At 40.0% G+C, this 21,369-nt stretch overlaps 1 protein-coding gene across 10 annotated transcripts in view; it reads right to left on the minus strand.

Annotated features, from left to right (window-relative positions):
* Sorcs1 (sortilin-related VPS10 domain containing receptor 1) overlaps positions 1-21,369 on the minus strand; it is a 513,248-nt gene that overhangs the window by 13,916 nt on the left and 477,963 nt on the right. For all 10 annotated transcript variants that reach the window (NM_001438077.1, XM_087565405.1, XM_087565378.1 and 7 more), the window contains 3 exon segments: positions 8,706-8,805; positions 15,417-15,548; positions 16,437-16,549. In NM_001438077.1, the coding sequence (NP_001425006.1) occupies positions 8,706-8,805; positions 15,417-15,548; positions 16,437-16,549 (345 nt within the window).

Genomic DNA, 21,369 nt, shown 5'->3' on the forward strand with positions numbered 1-21,369 from the left:
CTTTTCACAAATCCAATCAACCACAGAACCTTTTGAAATGTAGGTCCAATTAGTTCAGCAAGGGGCTTGTTTGACACTTTTCTCCTCCAATGTTACTTTTATCAAGAAATTGCAGAAGCCAGCACACTCTACCTTGGTTTTTAGTTCTTTCCTTCCTTGCCTCTGAAGCACACCCAAAGCTTTATATTAATTACTTGAAATATAAAAATTGTGGAACCCAGGACATACTATTTAATTTATTCATTGCTGGAACAAAATTCCTGACCAATGCAACTTAAGGACCAGGGTTTGGTTTGACTACCTGTGCTGTGGAATGTTGTCCCCAGTGAGAAAGGCATGATGAGAAGGACAGAAAGATGCTGGTCACATTGGGTCTATAGTCATAAAAAGGCATTGAATTCCGGTGCCCAAATCATTTCATCATTTTTATTAAGTCAGGAGTTTCAGCCTGTGGAATGTTACAGTGCACTGACTATTAAGGCAGGTTTTCACACATCATTAAACTTACTTATAGAATCCACCACATATATGTCCACATGCTAACCTAATCTACAGGATCCCGCAAAGGCGTGACCAGAAACTTGTCTCCTAGATGATTCTAGATGCAGTTGGGTTGACGCTCTGAGGGATTAAAGTGATATGGCAATGTCACAGAAAAAAAATTAGAACAAAAAGTGGGCAGAATGACTTCCATTTGCAGTGCACCCTAGATTTGATCATGGCTTCTCTTCCAGGTCACACCAAATTGTAACCATGGGCATCATAATGCTTCCTCCAGCTCTCATAGCTAATGGGGAAGCAATGGACTGAGGGACATCCAGCACCCTGAGTTTCCATATAAACTACCAAACCTTAATCATTGTAAGTGGTCATTTTCTAATGGAAAAGAAAAAGAACCCTTAAACCCACCCAATCCAATACTGACAATTAATATCTACTTGAGGGCTTTCCCTGAGAATAATCCAGTAAACCAGTGGCTCCCCAGCAAGTCACGTATTTTCTTTGTCCTCTATACTCACTCCATAAAAGTCAGTCCCTTGTGCCCTGTGAGGATTCCTGAAAGAGGAACAGCCCACCCCATCTTTGAGTGCTGGGATTACTGGTGGGTGCCACCTACCTGGTTTTAACAGTGCTGGGATCAAGTCATCCAGGGAGGGCCTGTGCATACCAGGAAAGCACTTAACTATCTGAAGGGAGATAGCTTTCTTAAAAGAACCAACCAAGAAACTATTGTGAGCTGAAGTGTGTGTGTGTGTGTGTGTGTGTGTGTGTGTGTGTGTGTATAATATATATATATATGTAATATACATATATATGTATATACATACATACATATGAAGGAGTCAAAGTCATTTAATCACATTATAGGGGAAGATATATTTACGTCTCTTGGCACCTGTTATTATTTATCATAGCACCACAGTGATTTAATAACTGTCTGAAACAACCTGGCTGTTTAAAGAGGAAAATATATTTAATTTCAGGAAAAATAGAAGGAAATAAAAATACCATTATCATGGCTTTACTCATAAATGACTTACTAGTAAATAATAACTGCGCAATCAGAGAGTAAAGAGGCAAATGAATTTATTGACTGTGGAAGAATTTCACTAGCGCTAATTTAATCTCTAAATGGAAAATGTTATCGCAAGAATTCATTTCACTTTACAGTCGAGGGCTCCACAGCAACTGTTTGGCATCTGCATTGATTATGCTGTGGCTTCCATTACATTGTAGTTTCTATGACTTCCTGCCTGGGGCTTCTGCTGCCTCACAGGGAGAGCACCTTTCCCGAGGTGGAACTGGAGCCCAGAACTCACACAGTGTCAGGATCTAGGCTGAAGGGTACACTTCCTCGCCCACCCTAACCCTTTCCTCCTGACCTAACTGGTATTCGTGTCTGAACTGGAATATCAGTCCCATAACATCCCTGTGGTATCTCTTTTATTGCACCTGCAAAAGAAGTTGAATCTGTTTGCCACAGCACAGAGGGCAAGGTTACAGTTTATTAGAAAACATACGCTTGCCCTTGACAAGGGAGGGTTTTCCTAAATGTACTTTCTTCCTTACTGTACTTTTTATTCTTTTATTTAAGATTTGAGGCTTTTCCTCTGCAAAATGTTAGTTTATTTTTTTTATCTTTCTGTTTTAATCAGGTGTCCGGATCTCTAGGAGACCAGGAACCTTCAGGGGAACTGAGAACAGAGCCTTGTATCTCTCAAATACAGGTGGAAATAAGGAGAGGTGGGTGTAGCATTTTCTGCTCAAATTAGCATATGAGTTGCACGTAGAGAACAGCATTTGCTTAACTCTCATATAGCTCCCAGCCTTTCAATTTGCCCCGCCACTTAGATTCCAGTTCACATTTTAATCATTTGCAATAGCTTCCCAGACACACCACTTGGCTGCCCTTGGCCACTTATCTTGATTATAGATATAGTATATCCCACATTTGGAGGAATATTTTACTTATTACCTACTTCCTCTCACTATCGCCTGCCCATTCTGCCTAAAGGTTGTCTCTACCCATGCCAAGAAATTATATTTTAATGTTTATTGCTACATTAGTGTCACAGCCTTTCTTCTCTGTTTCAGTAATTGTCCAGAGCTGTAAATCAGATTTAGTGATGGAGGGGCATGTCTGGTAGCTTCCCTCATTGCAGATGGATGGAATGCTTTCCACACAACATTGTATAGACTGGGGAGGGAGTTGGGCATATATGCATAAGGAGACATTGTTATAAAATTAAGATCTAGATTATCAGCTCCTTAGGACACCAGGATGCCTCATTCTAGACAATGAGTTCTCTCATATCTCCATTTTTGTGATGTTTCTAAGTTTAGCTGCAATGTGGCCATGCTATGGACTAGGTACTCTGTAGCAAAATTTTCCTACCTTGGCTCGGAGACAGTTTTGTCAACCATATAAAAAAGTTTCATTCATCCAGATGGTCTCAAGGACCAGTCGCCTTCAGCTCCTCTAGAGCCTTGTGTGAAGCCCCATTATTCAATTCTCAGTTTATTCACCCAATAAACTAAACTAGCAATGAATGAATAGCCCTGAAATTTTTTCCATTTTAGTGTGGATTAACCTATTCTAGTTTGTACCCTCAAATGGATTGTGCCAGAATAGCCCCTTGGTTGCTATGTCTCATTGTTTATCTCTACTCAGTCACTTGCCTATTCCACCACCAAATAATCAACAATCTAACAATGCTTCCCAGTCTCCCATGCTAACCAAAAGGAAAGACACTTTAATTCTGAAGAAGAGTGCTCATAGCAGCAAAGATATGACATTTGATGGGGCCTGGAATATTTGCACCAATAGGTAGGACCTGTTCAACTACCAGTGAACTTCCCTTGTCTAGGAATATGACGTCTGACAGAAAGTGGGGAGTTAAAGCTCACAGTCTAGTGTCTTTATCTTCCCTTCTGAAATCCAACCTCCTATTACAGCTTGCTGGCAGCTTTTCCTCTTAATGGCACTGATTCCAACATAAACCACTAAATGCCCCTTCCTTGATTAACTTAGGTTTATGGGGCCATCAAAAAAATCACCATCTTTGCAACAGCCATTCAAACATTCTACATTATAAAGAAAAGGAATTACGAATGATTACCCAAAATTACTACATAAAGAAGCATTTCAGTAGGTCATTCCTCTGTTTCTGCTCTGTTCATTATTACTGACTGGTTTGTCCACTGTGATTCTGCATGAGTATTTGTGGTTCAGCTCAGACTGATGTAGAATGAGCAAGGGACCTAGCTAGTTTGTCTTACTCACGGGCCATACAAATTAAAGGAATGATTGCCAAATGGGGCACAGATGATAGAAGCTCTGGAAGAATAATATGATACATCTGAAATGTATGAAACTCCAAGTTACCAAAATAAACAAGACGAAACATGCTTTTTAGGGATTTTTAGTTAATAGTTCAGATCTATTCTTTTATAATGGCCAGTAGAAATCAAATGGCTTGCATCAGACTTTGAACTTTAGTAAATGGCCATCAAATACTTCTCAGGATGAAATTCTATCTTGAAAGTATACAATACAGAGCACTGAGCCAGGAGCAGTAAGTTATACTTGATTCAGGCTTTTTTCAATATCAGAGTTTTGCTTTCCTACCCACCCTTTCTCCTTCTCTTATTCTGAGACATCGAACTCCAAAGAACATGGGTATGCCTTTTCTTTTAGCTGTTCATTCTCAGTGCACAAATAAATATGCATTACAGTATCCATGATTGGGAATAACGAAAAGAGAAAATGTTTTTTTCTCGATGCTTGTTGGAAAAAATAATGGAAGTCTCCACTAGCCAGGTGTTCAGCTAGAGTAGTCATGGAGACTGGCTCACAAATATAAATTTCTACAGGTTATGAATTATGCACTGGATTATTGTCAAAAGTAAAGTTTGTTGAGCACTTGACATGTGCAGTTTCTCTGCTGGGATCAGTAATGGTGACACCGTCCTGACATTGAGAACATACTCATAAATAGTATGTACGAGGAAGATGAGGAAGAAGATGGCCATAATAAGCATCATCAGAAAGAGACAAAAACAGATGAGTCCGACATGGGAGGTGGTAATGAGGTGAAGGCTTCTGGGAAGACGCCTCACACATGCTGGCATAAACTAAAGTCTTAAAATACAAATAGACTTAGGTGTGTAGAGAACTGAAGGATTTGGGGGCAGGAAGTAGTGTGAATAAGTTACACTTTATCCTGAACACTAACATTTCTAGTCCAATCCCAAATGTTGCTTATTTATACACAACTTTCCAACTCTCTCAGTGGTTCTGCAATGTCTGAGCCTGACTGCTAAAGAGGACTCTAAAAGCTGAAAGCATTTGTTTAAATTGGGACCTTGGCCCCACCTTTGTTTCAACCTGTCCTTTATTTCTCCTCTATTCGACATAATGTCAAATCTCTTGTTTCTGCAAAGAGAATACCAGAAACTTATCTGTCAGGTGTAGGCAGACCCTCAAGAGAAACCAGACAGTTTCCATGGAGCGTAGGAAAGATTATGAACAAAATAGTCCCTGTGTTCGAAGTTTGGCTCAGCTTAGATATAGAAATGAATGAATTCCAAAAGAGAGCACCCAGAAGAAAAGAAGCCCTATCCAGTTTCTAATGACACCCAGTTCTCTGCCAATGCTTGTCTTATGCCCCCATAAAAGCAGATAGGAAACTGAATTTGAAAACCAAAACAAGGTCAGTAAATTCCTGAAAGGAGACAGTTCATTTCCCTGGGAGTCTAAGCAAACCATGCTCTACGTCTCACCAGAAACATCCTCTGGCTTGAACATTTTAAGAAGGAGGCTGATAAACATCTGCCGAGCAATTAATAGCAGCAGCAATGTTCAGTAATGGTCCCTGGGAAGGTTTCGGCAGTACTGCTTAGAGACGTGTTCTGTTGCAGGCCGTGGTTTATTTCCCTTTTCTATATGGGGCATGGGAGGACAGGGAAACTGAAATTCCATATCTGCACTAAACACGTTCTTCACCCATATACAAATACGTTCATTTCAATTTAGAAAACACCATCACAATCTACCCAGCGTTCAGCTAAAGTACCCGTCACAGGGCCCTGTTTTTCATGCACAAAAGGAAAATACCGTTTGTCACACATGTAGACCCTTGGACTGATGTTCAAATAACTATTTTTACTTTTCTAACTGCAAAAGCTAGAGCTATGCCAGGATCAATTTCAAGTGAGAAACTAATGCCTATCCTCATAATTATTTGAAAGTCTCATTCTTGGTACAAATCCTTTGTTGCTCATCTCGTTATAAACATCTGGTCCAGAATGTGTGCACCTAGGGATACGGCCAGTTCTACACACTTGTATAAGCAAACAGCACTTTGGGGTTCAGTTATTCTTTCAGTTTTTGTCATTTTCCTCCTCCACAGAAACTAACGTTCCACATTGAGTCCACATCAAGATAGTTGCAGAGTCAGCCATGATTGATAGAAGCTTCATGATGCTGGCTCCTAAAGCTTGCACAGAATATGTCCCTATTAAATTGAATAGGAATGAAAGTAGGTAGCCATAGTGATTGGAAGATAAAGACTTTTCTCGCTCTTGTCAAGTTGTCCCAGGATAAGAACTCTTTTTTCCTGCCTGCAGCTGTGTCTTTTCTCCTGTTGTCTTGGCAACCTTGAATCTTACATATCCTTGGTACAGCTTCCCACCTTTCAAATGTTGGTATTGTTATGTGGATGTCCAATGATACATTATTTCTACAAGTGTTTCTTTCCAGAACCCTGAATCCTACTCCCAGACACCCTTCTGTGAGTGGACTGCAAGTGTGAAATGGAGGAAATTCTCAAGCCTTTTCAACTTTGTATTGCCCCTGGCCATCTAGAGCGACTGCAGCTGAAGGAATTTCTCATAGGTATAAAAAAATGAGGCTTCCACACGAGATTTGTATCTATGCATTCTTAGGAAGCTCTTGCTGCATCAGTTTCTCATAATTAAGCCATGGGCTACACCAGTCTCATATATCTAATTACCTACTGTTTAACTTCCATTCCATACTATTTCCCACAAGAAGGGCACCCACCGAACTGCTCCTTTTCGTATTCTACTTATATTTGAGATAGGGTCTCTACAACCCAACCCAGGGTTGCCTTGATCCTCCTGGCCACCTCTTGGATGATGGTGCTGAAGCATGTCAAGTGTACCAGAATAATGTGAGACATAGGTGAAGACATAATGACATATGTCATTATGTATGACATAATGACAGGTGAGATGAAACACTGGAACTAACGAACAGAGGAGAGCTGTGCAAAAAGGGGCAGGGTCAAAACAGTTGGCCTCAGTGTAGAGGGATTGAGAAATACAGCTAATTCTCTGTTTAGCGTGCCTTGGGATATTTCCCTCACTCCAACAGAGTCTCTAGGTACATGGATCAGAGGGAGTTTTCTGACAAACAAAGCACATTACAACAAAATTTACCACTTGCTGTCCGAATTCACTCAGAAGCTGAGTGGGCCTGTAAAGCAAATTTAGAAGGACGAGAGAGGAAACATATACCTTCAAGTGCAGAATTTCGACTGTAGTATCGGGTCCTAGAATATTCAGCCTCTAAATTTAAAACATGAGCAAGTAGCTCGAGGCTCTGTGGGAGAGGATGATGATGGGGTCGTGTGTCTCCTAAGCAAGTTCCATTAACGAATCAAGTGTCCTTCACATCTCTTGTCAAAGGCTTTTATGGCTTCTCGGACCCCACTGAAGTACAGATGGGTCACAGAGCATGGTCCACACTCTACCTCCATTCCCTATGTTCATTATCAATTGCATATGGCTATTTAGTTGATGCCACAGTGGGAGAACAACGGGAGATAGTGGCAGTGTGCTTAACCAGCTTCCAGACCCGGGAACCTCTTGGAATTGCCAAGAAGCTGATGAATGGACATGGAAAACTCTGGCCTCCATCCTCATTCATTTGGCTTCTATAGCAGCCCCCAAAGACTTTCCCCATTGGTGCTTCTGTCTTTGGAATAGGTTGTGAGTTCTGTTCTATCCAGTTTTTAAGAATCTCCCCAAATACTATCTCCTTTATAAAATATTCAGTATCATTTGGAACAAACAGAATTAATCTTTGCTTTTGATTTCTTAATTTACTTCAACTGATAATAATATAAGGAAAGAAAAATGAGAAAAGAGCAACTTTCATACACCATGCACTCTTCTAAAAATATTGTCCAAATCAACCCAATTTTCACAGAATCTCAAGGACTTACATCCCATCACCAACTCTATGGCATAGAATATTTAAATTTTTTTTCTGGTGTGCATATTGAGTTCTAACAAAATTATGGAAAATAAAAATATGACTGTAAGAAAAGAAAGCAAAACAAATTAAAATATAAAATTGTAAATGCTTATATAGAATGTTAACTCTCAACATATATGCTCATATACTGGCTTATTAAGAAACTTCCTCCCACTTCTTATTCCTTGTCCATATTGTATAGCATATCTCTACCCAATGCCACCACTATACTTGCCCACACTAAATGAGATCATAAGTCTTATCATTACATCAACAGTTTCTAGTTGGCATTTGTGCTCCCTGAAGCTGGTGCTTGGCCAAAACAAGTAACTGATAAATATTGTTCTATGAATTGATTATTTGCATACATAGGGATATCTGTTTATAAATGTTTGAAATTACTTATTTTTATCAAAGGCATTCTCTATAGTTAGAATAAGGATACCCCCTGCCTGCTTTTCATTAGTCAGAAAATCAATAGCATTTATTTATAAAATTAGACCAAATCAAGGTTGACTTTATATTGCTCCTAAATATCTACTTCAACTCTACTACAGTAGCCTGGAACATAAATAAATCAAATTCTTTGTGCTATGAATGATTTGAGAACAAGCCTTTATAGAAAGATTTTGAAAAATGTTACCTGTAAGGTTAATGCTCTTTTTCACGAGGTATTTTGAAACAAAGCATGCTATCACCCGGGAGCATGCTCTACGTGATTTATTGAACTGCTTTCCAGGGACTAAGTAGAAACAATATCTTATTCTCGTGCTGAACTTGTTTCCCATTAGGGAAGAGTCATCGATCAAAGAAACTTTTAGGAATTATGCTCAACTTATAACTACCATCTATCCTGGAATTTAAGGAACATGATTTTCCTTCAGTACAGTGGCTGGCAAGAACTCCCACCATGAGAACTGACCTGCTGTTAGGTGAGCTGCGTGGACAAGAACTTGGACCCCAGGCTTCAGCTCAAAGTGCACCAAGTTTTGGTTGAGTTTGTGGATTAGAACTTCAGATATCTGAAAGAAGGGTTAGAGTTAGTGCACCAAAAATCACCTTAATGACTATGAACAGCCACTCTGAGAAATACTTTGAATGTTCACCAAGGCCTGCTAGCATTATACAGCAAATGACAGAAGAGAGGGTCTGTTATATACAGGAAGTGAAGAGCGGGATCTTGGTTACATTCCAAACATTATGGTGTGGTTTACTTTGCTTCCTTCGTTTTCTCTAAACCATCTCCATGGCTTCTGTGGGTAAGAACTTTATCACTGTTGGATAATAAATGTTGGCAATAGCTTAATAAACAATGTAGGTGAAGACAATGCAGCCACAGTTTAAGCAGTGAATCGGTTGTTTCTACAAATAGGTATTTGTTAAACTACTTCTGAGGCTGGTATATGTTGATAAGGAACATGGGATTCTAGACTATTCAACCTGAGCATGGGGTCTGAGTAGAAATTACATACAGCAAGGTATTACAAAAAAAGGTAAAAGCCCTTTTTTTGTTTAGCATTTTGTGCCTTGCTAACAGATTTCGAGGGATTTCTGAAAGGCTCCAAAAGATATTCATACTACTTATTTTTATCTGCTATCTTTGCCTTGTTTTTAATATATTATTTTAAGCATCGAGTTTATATTTTATTTAATATACTATTAAGTTTCATTAGATGGATGCTGGCCATTATTCTTCTAGTTAGATTCCTCTGCTTCCCCTTTTTATTTCCTGTTTCCTCTCCTCTAGTAAGTTGCCAAAATGGCAGTGTTGAACCTTAATGATTAAGTAGGATCTGATGGCTTAGTTTGGAGTCCATTATAGAAGTCCCTAGTTGGCAATAGAACTTCAGTGCCCTGAACATAAACTTCTCTGCTAGACAAGGGGAGGGACAGATGATCCTCACACGCTGCCGATGAGCACCAGGAGTCGTTCTCTCAAACGTTGCCATTGTGAAGCCATGAAGAAAAGCAATTCTAAGTTAAAATTATGCTGAGTCCCACCTTGTCCTTCTGCGGAGATATTCATTTTTTATTAGCATGGGACAATTTTCTCAGAGCTCCAGGTTTTCAAGAAGAATAGATTTTCCAAGCTATTTCATCAAAGGTATTTTCTCTGTTATCTCTTATTACTACTCAATTAGTAGAGTTTGATAGGAAATAAACAACAGATTTTTAGTAAATGCCTATCACAATGGTTTAGGTTTTGAAACTTACAAATAAATGCAAACTGTTAATATGCATACACATAAAAACATACAAACTCAGGTATATGTGGACATATAATGAGAAAAGAAAACTTTAGTCCAAACATGAAAGACATCTGAGAAGCAATTAGAAAATTGACCTGTTTCCTAGAGACTATCAGAAACCTAATATAGAATTATGTATCAATAGTGGAAGGGCTTCCCACTTTCATCCCAGTGAAGTGATATCACTGTTTATTCCTGAAAATGATTATACTCAAGTGAGACATATAAATATCTAAATCAGAAAATATAATTTATCCAAACAACCAACTTTTAATTTATTATCTCCAGGAGAGTCCCTTGGGAAAGTAATTAGCTTCTTAGATGTGTGTTGGTTTTTATCATTACTTCATTGGCTTTGTCTATATCATTTACAAAACCAAGTCAGGTATGCAAAATTAATTTAGTAACAGAACATGTTTCATGTTATTTAACTTGCATCAAAAGACACTTGATAAGGGATATATACTCTGTGGGAAAGAATTATGCATAAGCAGCAAAAGTAGATGCAATTTACATTACATACAAGAATAACCTCAATTAGAACTGGGCATTTTGCTATTCACATAAATTAGTAGTAAACAATTTACAAATTTCAGCAATACTTTAAACCTCTCACCAGGTTAATTATGGAAATATTTACTCTGTATTGTCTTTATCAGATCCTGAGATGTTGTTTAAATATTTTAGTACATGATACATGCACTGAACACTTTAATTTGGTAATGTTGCATGTGTCTAGGAATTTTTTCTTATTTGTTGATGCTGCCATCCCCATGGAAAAGCATAGGGCTTGAAGAACATTACCAAGTTAATATTTGAGGTGTTGAGACTAGACTTCAGCTCTGTTTAGCTCTTAATCCTAGTTTAGCACAACTAAAAAAAATATAGGTTTCTCAAATCATTTACCCAAGAGGGGGAAAGAAAGATGTCTAGTTATATATTTTTCTGAGATAGAAGCGGTTCAGTATTTAATTCATTACACTGTCATTTCTAATCCATCTGTAACACACTCAAACTAAAATATACTGTCCCCAAGGCCACTGAGCAATGAGGGTCACAGGGATAGACATTCCCTAACATGCTCCTCATGAATGTATTCAGTCCAGTAATCTGTACAAATTGTAATATTTGAAAATTTGGACGACAGATAGATTACAGGAAGCTACAAACCTAAAGGAAGCATAGCCAGAGCCTAAGTGAGAAGGAAAAGCAGTTGCCTGAGAAAGACTCAAGTGAAATAATGTATGACTGCTCAGAGACGGGATTGCTGAAGCGAGATGAATGTACTTCTCTTGCTGTCCAGTGAACAGTGTGTCTCCTAAGTGAATTTCATTTTTCCTTCATACCGTCATCCTTTTCTGCAGCTTTCCTTCACAGCCTATTTCCTATTCTACTTCAGCTAAACAATCATGGCTCGAGAAACAGCCTATTATTCTTGGTTTTTGTCTGTTTGGTAGGACATGTCTATGATGCAGATGAAGTTCATTTAAATTACTAGTTGAAAAGGCAATGGAGACTCAATACAGGAACTAGGAAGGATGTCAGAGGAAAGCCTTACTGTTGGAGAAACAGCAATTCTCCTTACCCAAAATATGAAGATTGAGTGTAACAATCAGAATCAACTCAGCTAGAGTAAAGTAACAACAGAAAATTTTCATCTGAACAAAAGAGGCATTTTTTTCCCTCATGTGTGGTATCAACCACTGGTAGGCAGGAGCTTCCTACCACACAGGGAAACAAACTGGAGGAGAAGCCATTTTAAATGTTTCCACTAACTATATCAGAGGAGAAAGGAAACATGCAAACACTTGAGTTCTTCAGGTTGGAAACCACATATAGCCCTCCTTCTCCCAATTCATTGTCTTAAATAAGTGTCAATGTTCTGCCTAGACAGTCGAAAATTATAGTTATAATCCTATGTGCCCAAAAGAATGAAGGCCATCAATATTTAATTCTCAGCAGTGGTGGGCACCATTCCAGCAACATATTCAACATCTAGAGTATTTTTAGTACAATTATCTGGGGGAAAATGCACTCACATGACAGGAATAAATATGTCTGTCATTGGAACTAGAACAAAAGGGACATTTAAGGAAGGAGTTAATTTTTCAAACAGTGCAAAGATAAGGATCTGGAACGGATGCCTGAGGTTGGGAGAGGGAAGCATTTGGATGGGGGTGTTAGAATGGATTACTCAAAATTCATTGTTTGCATATATGGAATTTTCAAATAACAAATAGAAATACTATTTAAATAAAAGAAAACGTTGACTTGCTTTCCCTATTCCATTCAAAAGTCTGTGTTTTCTTGGTCTTGATCCTGGAATTTATTCACATTCTCTTCAAGTTCCTTGAGCATATTTATCCCTGATATTTTGAATTTATTACCTTGTGCATGATCTAAGTTGCTTTCCTCAATGTACATTACTGTGGGAATACTATTTAACTTGGATGCAACATGTTGCCATGGTCTTTATTGTTTGTGTTTCCATACTGAACACTGGGCTTCTGGAGTGAGAGCATTAGTTGTGTCCTTTGAAATGAACATCTGCCCCACCTTTACTGAGTGGGCATTTGGATCTCTATTTGCTTGGACCCCAGCTTCTCAGGGTTTGCATCAAGCAGATAGTACTCACAGTTCTGTCTTAGGGCCACTCAGTGTGGATGTACAAATTGATTATCTGAAGTGTCCTAGCTTAGCAAGGGTGAGGCGAAGCTGCAGAAGACAGGAATGAATCCCCCATAGAGCTAAGAGGTTCCCACTGCAGATCCTCAGAAATCTATGAAAACATATATAGTCCTGTGTAATCCTCATGTAGCAGGCACTGTGGTCATAGCACAAATGTGTGGTGGTCTTCTACACATTATTTAAAATTCCCAAATAGCAAATACTTTGACAAATTTATCAATGACAAGTCTGACCTAGTCCAAAATAGTAACACTTGTACGTTTTAATTTTATTTTTGATATTATAATATTTTTCCTTTCCTGTTCCTTCTTTAAATCCTCCCACATAACGCTTTTGATCCATTATGATCAATTATTCATTGTCATAAATGTCATAAATATTGTCATTGCCTAAATATGACCTACTCAGTGTGTATAATGTTATTCGTATGCAGGACTGACCATTTAGCTTTGGATTACTAATTGGCATGCTCTTCCCATAATGCCATTTAAGGAGCTTGAAATACTACAAGTGTAAGCCCCTTCTTTCTCCAGCGAGGCATTGTCACCTCAGAGCATGGTGGTCTCTCCTCCCTCCAGACATGGCACATCCATGTCTATCACTCCTGAGAACTCAGGGAGAAGCAAGGGATGCAGGGCCGAGAGGGCATAACTTGGGCCAGACTTGAGCAAACTAGTCTTGGGATATCAGCGTGTGATCTTCTTGATGAGGGCACTGAGGGCACGAGAGCCTTCCCACACTCACTGGAAGTCTGAAAGCAAGATTGGTCGAGCTCTCCCAGATAGAGGGCACTTGATTAACCTGGTGATGGCATCCTGATAAGGGGTCAAGTGCTTCTCACTGGGAAGAATTCTCAATTTATTTCACAGACAGGAGAGTCCCAATCAATTAGCATTTCCGTTCCCTGGGGTGGGGGGTGCTGTCAAAAGTGGCTCAGAAAAGAGATCCAGGTATACTTACTGTGGGCTTTCCCTCCCACTCTTCAAGAACCACTGGACAGAATCCATTCTCTTACCCTACTGGGTGTTCTGTTCAACTTCTTTATAAGGAATGGACCAGAACATGAAGAAAGCAGCTATGATCAGCATCCCAGAGTTCAACTGTCACATAGTGGGTTTATTTCTGTTGTTTATAGCCTCTGTATTTGTCTTTAAAGTCTATGTATTCTATTACACATTTATACTGATAACATTGGGAAGCTGCTTTAGTTTTACCAATGTTTCTTCCTCCTCTATGTTTGCTATGAAGAACTTAGTCCTCTGCTTTTACAATTATAAAATAGCTTGGGATGGGCTACTCTAACCCTGATACACAGAGGGTAGAAGTATCTGAAATGTTAGCAGCAGTGCTCTATCTACAGAACTGTAAGGATGAAGAGATCCCTCTTCACTTGACCCACATTGGACCCAAAACAACTGCAAACCTACTGGGATGATCAGACAACAGGCCTAGGCTTTAGAGTGGAGTTAAACTCAAGTTAACCAGAAGCCAGGACTTGCTGTAGCCATCCACACTTTCCTATGTACTGGCCCTATTCCTGCACAAGCTTCCCATGTGGTCACAGGGAGAGCAGAAGGAGAGAGGAAAGAGGAAATAATTTGGTGATGCTTGGGATTGGTTCTGAATTTGTCTTTGCCTCAACTGTATCTCTGTCTTTTCCATTAAATGACTTTCAAAGCTAACTACCATTCCCTCAGTGACCAAGTCAGAGGAACACATCAACAACGGAAACTACAGGTTACTAGTGAGCGGCATGCACTCTCATATCTTGGCCTTAGAAGACAATTTCATCATTGCACTGTTTTTTGTCAGGGAAACAATGCTCTCCATAACTAGGATACAAGTTTCACATAGGTTTTATGTGGATACCGGGTTTACTTCGACTGGAACTCTGTGAACAAGCTACAATATAATCGGTTTCTTTAATCATGTTACAAACTCTAGCGTAGTATCTTGCTTTCCACTGAAATGACAGGAGTCCCTTTTCCTCCCTAAACCATGATAACTAATTCGAGCCGCATTCTCACCAGTCTTCCAAGTCCTTGCTGTTTCTGTTTGTTTCTCTACTTTCTGAAAGTCAATTCACAAACCATCTTACTTCCTCAGTATCAGCATTTCTTCTTCCAGAAGTGTTTTTCACTACTGCAGTCTTAGTTTTCTTATTTCCTTATCTTTTTCTATCATAAGACAACCATAAACATAACTGTTACAAATTTATTGAACTCTCCTGGCCAAATACTTTCTTATGTCATTTCCTCAACTGACAAAAGTACCTATGGGATCACAGTGACTTTAGCTAAATGACTTATTTTCTTTTTTCTTTTCTTTTTTTTTCAGAGCTGGGGACCGAACCCAGGGCCTTCTGCTTGCTAGGCAAGCGCTCTACCACTGAGCTAAATATCCCCAACCCGACTTATTTTCTTTTGTCTGTCATTGCCTCGTTTGTATGATAGAACCACAATAGCAGTGACAAAGCTGGAAACCTGGCTTACATCTAAACCTGTGGCCTCTTCACTAAAAGGAAGACCTCACTGAAATGCATACCACATTCTAAGTGGCATGGCCTTTGAAGACGTCACCTGGTCTCAGCTCTCTGACTAAACACTGGTTCTCCTGTCAGGGTTAATTGTACACCACCAGTCATCCCAGAACTATTATGGTGGCTAGAAGTTTGAAATATCTTCTGAATAACTCACCTGCTCCAGGTCCTCTGGGGACCTTTTGTTTTCTCTAGCTCCATCTTGATAGGGCAAAACAAAGAGCTCAGCAGCAGTGGGTAAGCCAGGTAACACTGCCACCAGGATATGCTGGCTGGGAATCCCTGTGGCCTGTGAGGGAGGGAGAGAGACCGGGTGAATCCTTTGGAGAAAGATGACAGATGAAGAGTCAGGTGGAAGGCACCAGAAGATGTGGAAGTCACACAGGAGTGTGAGGAGTGGTGACTTAGGAGCAGAGACCTGGGTACTGCAGGGATGAGGGGAGAGAATGAACATCAATGGCTCACAAGTTGAGTTCCCACTGAGAAATAAGTCACACCACTTAGTAACTCCTCCAGAAAGCTTAGGGAGCTTAGAGGCTGTGATTGTAAGATCCCAGGAATGAGAATCATGGCACTCAACCCAAGTTTGTAGCTTTATCACCTATTGCTCATGAGAGTCTAGGAGAGATATCCTGGTTGCTTTCTCTACACAATGAGGGTACTAATTACCTTCTCTTGGGATTGGAAAAGAATAAAGTTTTTCTTTAAAAAAGAAGACACAGAAATATAGTTAGGTACTGTGTGCTATGTGCTCTTGCAGCTATGTGCTGACAGATGTGGATCTGGACCCTGAGCTTTTCTTACTAATTATACTCACCATTGAAGATACTTAGACAGGGTTCTCTTTCCTTATTATGCAGTCACTGATTTTTCCTTTACGAATGACCAAGGCATGAGCTCAGCTGCATGACTGCCACAGATCTCCATGTCCTTCTTGAAGCAGAATCAGCTTCATAGGGGTAAGGGCCATGTGTTTCTGAGGACTGTGCTCACCCAACAATAAAGGCATGAATATTTAGATCACAAATGTTAAGATACTAAACTGTTTAACTGAACTTCCTCTGGGCTCCAGCTCTGACTTCTCCTTCCTCTGCTACGGGTCTGTTCTCCATGAAGCTATTCAAGGACAGAGAATTCTGTTTGTGTCTGGTGGAGAGAAGGTACTGTGTGTACTCACTTCCACCAGAGACTTTTTGATTACTCGGCTGATGTCCCTCCTCCACTCCGGGATGTCGGGGTTGTAGTCATCCAAGTTTGGAGAAAAAGCCAAGCGAAGAGAGCGGAATTCCTCTGTGGATGTAACAGTAACTTCATCACTACAAGTTAAACAGTTCCACAATGCACTCTAAACACTGTCTTACATACAAACACTTCCATACTCGCCATAATGACCCGTCTTGAGGGCAAACACTATCCTGTCCCTGTTAGCCCTTCCTTTGCTAAACTGAAGTCACAGACTGTGGCCCATACCTACGTCTGCAGCCTTTGCCCACTGTCCTCAGCACAGACTTTGGAATCCTGGACAGTAAGTGATAGGAGGGCCCCATATGCATGACAATGTTATGATGCCAAAACATGTGTACTCTAACTGGGGTCCTCATTCATCCCACTGCATACCTACAAGACTATTCTAAGCTATTTCACATTTTCCCTGACTAACCGTTCTTCCTCAGCATTTGTTTTCATTATATTTCTTAATGATACCACCGTATTAAGAATACACTCTTATTGTTTTATGAATATACAGTAATTAAGATATTACGTACTTTTATTCATTGACATAATTATTCTTCAGCTAGCAGTTTTTTGCTCATAAGCTTCATAGGATGGCATTTCTCATTCCTAATATCAGGAATAATTTAGGTTTCTCTGCAGTCCCTGGGTTAGTATTGATCCTCCAGGAAGTTGTATGGTGATTCAACTAACAATAATCATACAGAGGAATTTTCTGGGAGGAAATGGGAGGAGCTCAGAGGAGGCATGAAGAGCATTTAGACCAAGGCATGCAGGACAGGAATCAGCTGGCAGAGGAACCCCTGTATTCCAAAAAAGGGTCAACTTTGGTCTTCTGTGTCACTGTGCCATAAGCTGGCATTTGTTCCAAGAAAGTGAAGCTAAGACCCAAGGTTGTCACGAGCTTCAAATCACAGTGTCAGAGTGTATTTTTATATCCTCAATCTCTCTACCTCATAGTGTATGGCACACAGAACTTGCAGATTACAGTATCCTCTCCCCAAATATGCCAGGTGCTCCACATGGCACTTCGAATGAATGCACTTTTCTTTTGACAGTCTGTTTCATCCCATATGACATGGTATAGCCCCTCTCTGCTGCCTCATGGTCTGCAGTGTTTCCAGCCCGCACACCTTGTACTGACAGGGCCCATCCTTCCCACTGTTCCTCCATGATGCCTCCACTCTCCATAGCTAATGCCTCAGCTCCCCCATACCACAGCAGGCCTGGCTCTTTTCCCTCAGAATCTCATTGGATAGGCTGTTCTAACCCCACAGCCATGGAGACTATCCCAGTAGTTGACTCCTTCATCATCAGATATACATAATGGGATCTATATCTATATCTAATCTATATCTATATATCTTTCATCAATACATACATATATATACATATATACACACATATGTGTATATATACATATATACACACATATGTATGTGTGTGCTCGTGCGCGTGTGTGCGTGTGAGGGTGTGTGTGAATTTGTGTGTGTATATTTGTGTGACTGTGTGCATGCATGTGTGTGTGTGTGTGTGTGTGTGTGTGTGTGTGTGTGTGTGTGTTAAGTTTTGTGAGGATACAGGCTCTCTGCTCTTGGCCATAGGATGGTACTTGGTAGCTGTAGGTTTTTAAGGGCCATGTCCTTAGCATGTAATCTGCAGTTATTTATTCAATGTGTAAATGATTCCATTTTCATGGAGGAGGCTTCATTATTTATGCATTTACATCTTTGACAATCAATTCTTGTTTCAGGCATGTCCATGTGCTTCAGTGGCAGATAAGTGACATGGACGAAATCAATCATACATTCAGGAGGCACAAAAGCCCACACTTGTACATTTCTGTGATATGTGATATGTACACACTTGTACATATCAGTGCTACCAAGTCATCAAACACATGCTTTGAAGACTCTTAGGTGACAAACTATGTACTCGTGACAGCGGCTTTGCTCCACAGATATGTTTTCTGAGTCATTGATGAGCCCTGAGAACATCCCTAAGTCCTTTCAGGTGGAGAACAATTATAAGCATATGAATTAGCAGTGTGATAAATGGCAGGACCCAAGAGTCACCTCGTGAGCTCTGAAGTTGCTCTCAAGGCAGAGGTTTATGTCATTCTCACTCTCTCCTCACCTCTCCCATTAAGGGGCAGTGACATCATATATAAGGGGAGAGTGTCTAGCCTAGAGAGAGAATACAAATGGTGTGGCTTCCTCATTATCATCTAACGTGTGAACCTACACGAGGTCAAGATAGGATGTCCTAGAAATGTTCTTCCTAAGTATTCAAATACATATAGTAGGGTTGGAAAAGAAAAAAAAATAAAAGCCAATTAAATGGCCTTTCTGTTTTTCAGTTCTTAAAGGAGATGAATATGACACACTTGCCATTTTGTCAAGGCCTGGAGCCTGGAGCATATGAAGAGAAATAAGACTCCTTCCTCTCAGTCTGCTTGGTCCCTTTGGGTAAACCGGCCTTCCTCCATCACTCTTCAATGGTTTGCCTCCTGCCGTCCGGCATGATGGCCTTTCCTTTCTCTCATTTTACTTAGTTCTGTGCAGGCATGTTCTGGGTGCAGCTGCTGGCCTCTCTTTCCTCTGGGTACTCTAGAAAACTCGGGGCTGTTGATTAGAGCTCCAACCCTTTAAGAGGTAAATCTCAGACAACTTAAAAATGTGATGGCCAAGGGTCATGGGTGAGATAGTCTTTTGATAGCCATGACCAAGAAAGGCACAACTGTCCCCTTCCTGCTTTTGTGGGAAGACAGAGACTGACTTACCTAGGGGACAGTAGTTGCTTCAGGTGTCTTAACCACACTCATGACCTCGCATGTCCCTATGGTTCTCCAATACTCTTTGGTCAGCTAACTGGAGGACTTCAGAATCACTCTTCCTTTTATATTAGTTGAGCTCAAACCTTCCTATTTAACTCTGGCTGGTGTAATTTTTATTTAATAAGTCACAATGCATTAAAAGTTTCAAATCACAGGGCAAATGCAATCCTTCAGTGATATAACACTTGCCTCATAGATATACCACTCCAGGTACAGTCCTAGAATTGCCAAAACAAACAAACAAAACATTTCAAAGCATGTGTATGACTGTCTAAATAATTCATCTGAATGAAAATGAATGAGAATGGTTACAGCATACCATCTGTTCTAATAACATTTTTAATGAAGAAAGAGATGATCACCCACTGTATGCAGGGTGACCACATTTAGAAGATGCCCTTAAAGAGACTTGAGGGTGAGAACACAAAGCATGACAAGGAGAACACTGGCATGGAAATGACCCTGCTGAACACAGAATTCTTAGGCTCTGCTTGTTCGTGGGACTTACGCCAAGTTTTGTAAAGCAGCAATAATTATAGTTTCTCTCTCTCTCTCTCTTTCTCTCTCTCTCTCTCTTTCTCTCTCTCTCTCTCTTTCTCTCTCTCTCTGTTTGCAAGATTTAATAAGGAAGGTCATATATCTTAAGTGCTTGGGACAGCTGCTGGTGATTAAAACAGGCTTCATTAATGTTAGTCTGTGTCTCTGTCACTGTCGTTTTTAGTGGAACTGTCACAAAGTCTCAGAATGACTTTAAAGTCAGTCATTTCCCATGTCTGTCCACAATTTCCTTGCAGCAAATGATGGTTTGGATAAGAAGAACCAGACCTTCTAGATTTATGATACTCTCTGGGATTCATAGAAGAAGGCCAGCTACACACCTGACAAAAGGGACAGTTGTGCATGGCTCAGTACCCACTACTGTAACTTGTGACATTCATGATGGCGAGGAGTCCATCCAGAAGAAATAATTTATGGGTTAGGATATCTATTTAGGGCATTGTGGTTTGGATGTGCAATGTCCCACAATTATTCATGGTTTTAAACACTCGGTCTTCAACTGGTAGCACTGTTTGTTGAGGCACTGAAACATTTCAGGTGGAAACTTGCTGAAGGAAATGTGCTATTCTATGTAAGTTTGGGAGTTTTTCTGGCCTTGCTTCCTGTGCTCTCTGCTCTGTTTCCTGAGTATGGATGTGAGATTATCAGGCAGCTTCCCTACCTGGTACCATATCTTAGCTGCCAGGGCCTCTATCCCACTGGAAATGTGAACCAAACTAAACCTGTTTTTGTCAGAGTATTGGCCACAGAAACAAAAACAACATCAACAAAAAAGGAATATGAAGGGAATTATCAGACCAATGGCCCAGGGCCAAGTGGAGCTGGCTTTGAAACCTTTAATTCCTGGGTACAATGAGATTTCACACACTCACTTTCCTTATGCTAGGGTTTTAGTGAAGATTAAACACAACCCCAGCATGCAGAAAGGAGCTCGGTAAAGAGGTTGACTCAACAGCTCTCTCCACTATGCATGTCATGCTGTAGCCTCTGGTTGGGCTGTTTCACATCCAGTTGACTTCTTGCTGTCTGAGCTGACTAAACCTAGTCAGACTGGAGAGAGAAGCAAAACTAATAGATGTAACACTGTTTCTAGAACAATAGCCTTGGGCGTTTTTGTCTTCAGACATGTTAAAGTTGCTCACAAATTGCTCTTTGGTTTTGAAGGTCAAGTTGTCCCAACAAAGGATTAGAAAAAAAAGCCTTATGTCCCAAGGGACAATCTATACCTACATCATATTATTAGAAGCAACTGATTCCAGAACTGGGTTAAATTGATATTGGGGAAAAAAAAGAATCCATTTTTTTTTCTTTCCTTTTTCCCTGGTTCCACGTTCTTTCTCTTTCAGAAGCACATACATTCTGTATCTAGTTTTAAAATCGTATTTTTTACATTTTAATTTCCCACGATGCATATGTACCACTTCCATATTAATAATAAACATTTCTGTCTTTACTATTGGCTGGTAATACTTAGTTCATATCC

The sequence above is a fragment of the Rattus norvegicus genome, chromosome 1 (genome assembly GCF_021556685.1).
Source record: "Rattus norvegicus strain SHRSP/BbbUtx chromosome 1, alternate assembly SHRSP_T2T, whole genome shotgun sequence".
NCBI lineage: Eukaryota > Metazoa > Chordata > Mammalia > Rodentia > Muridae > Rattus > Rattus norvegicus.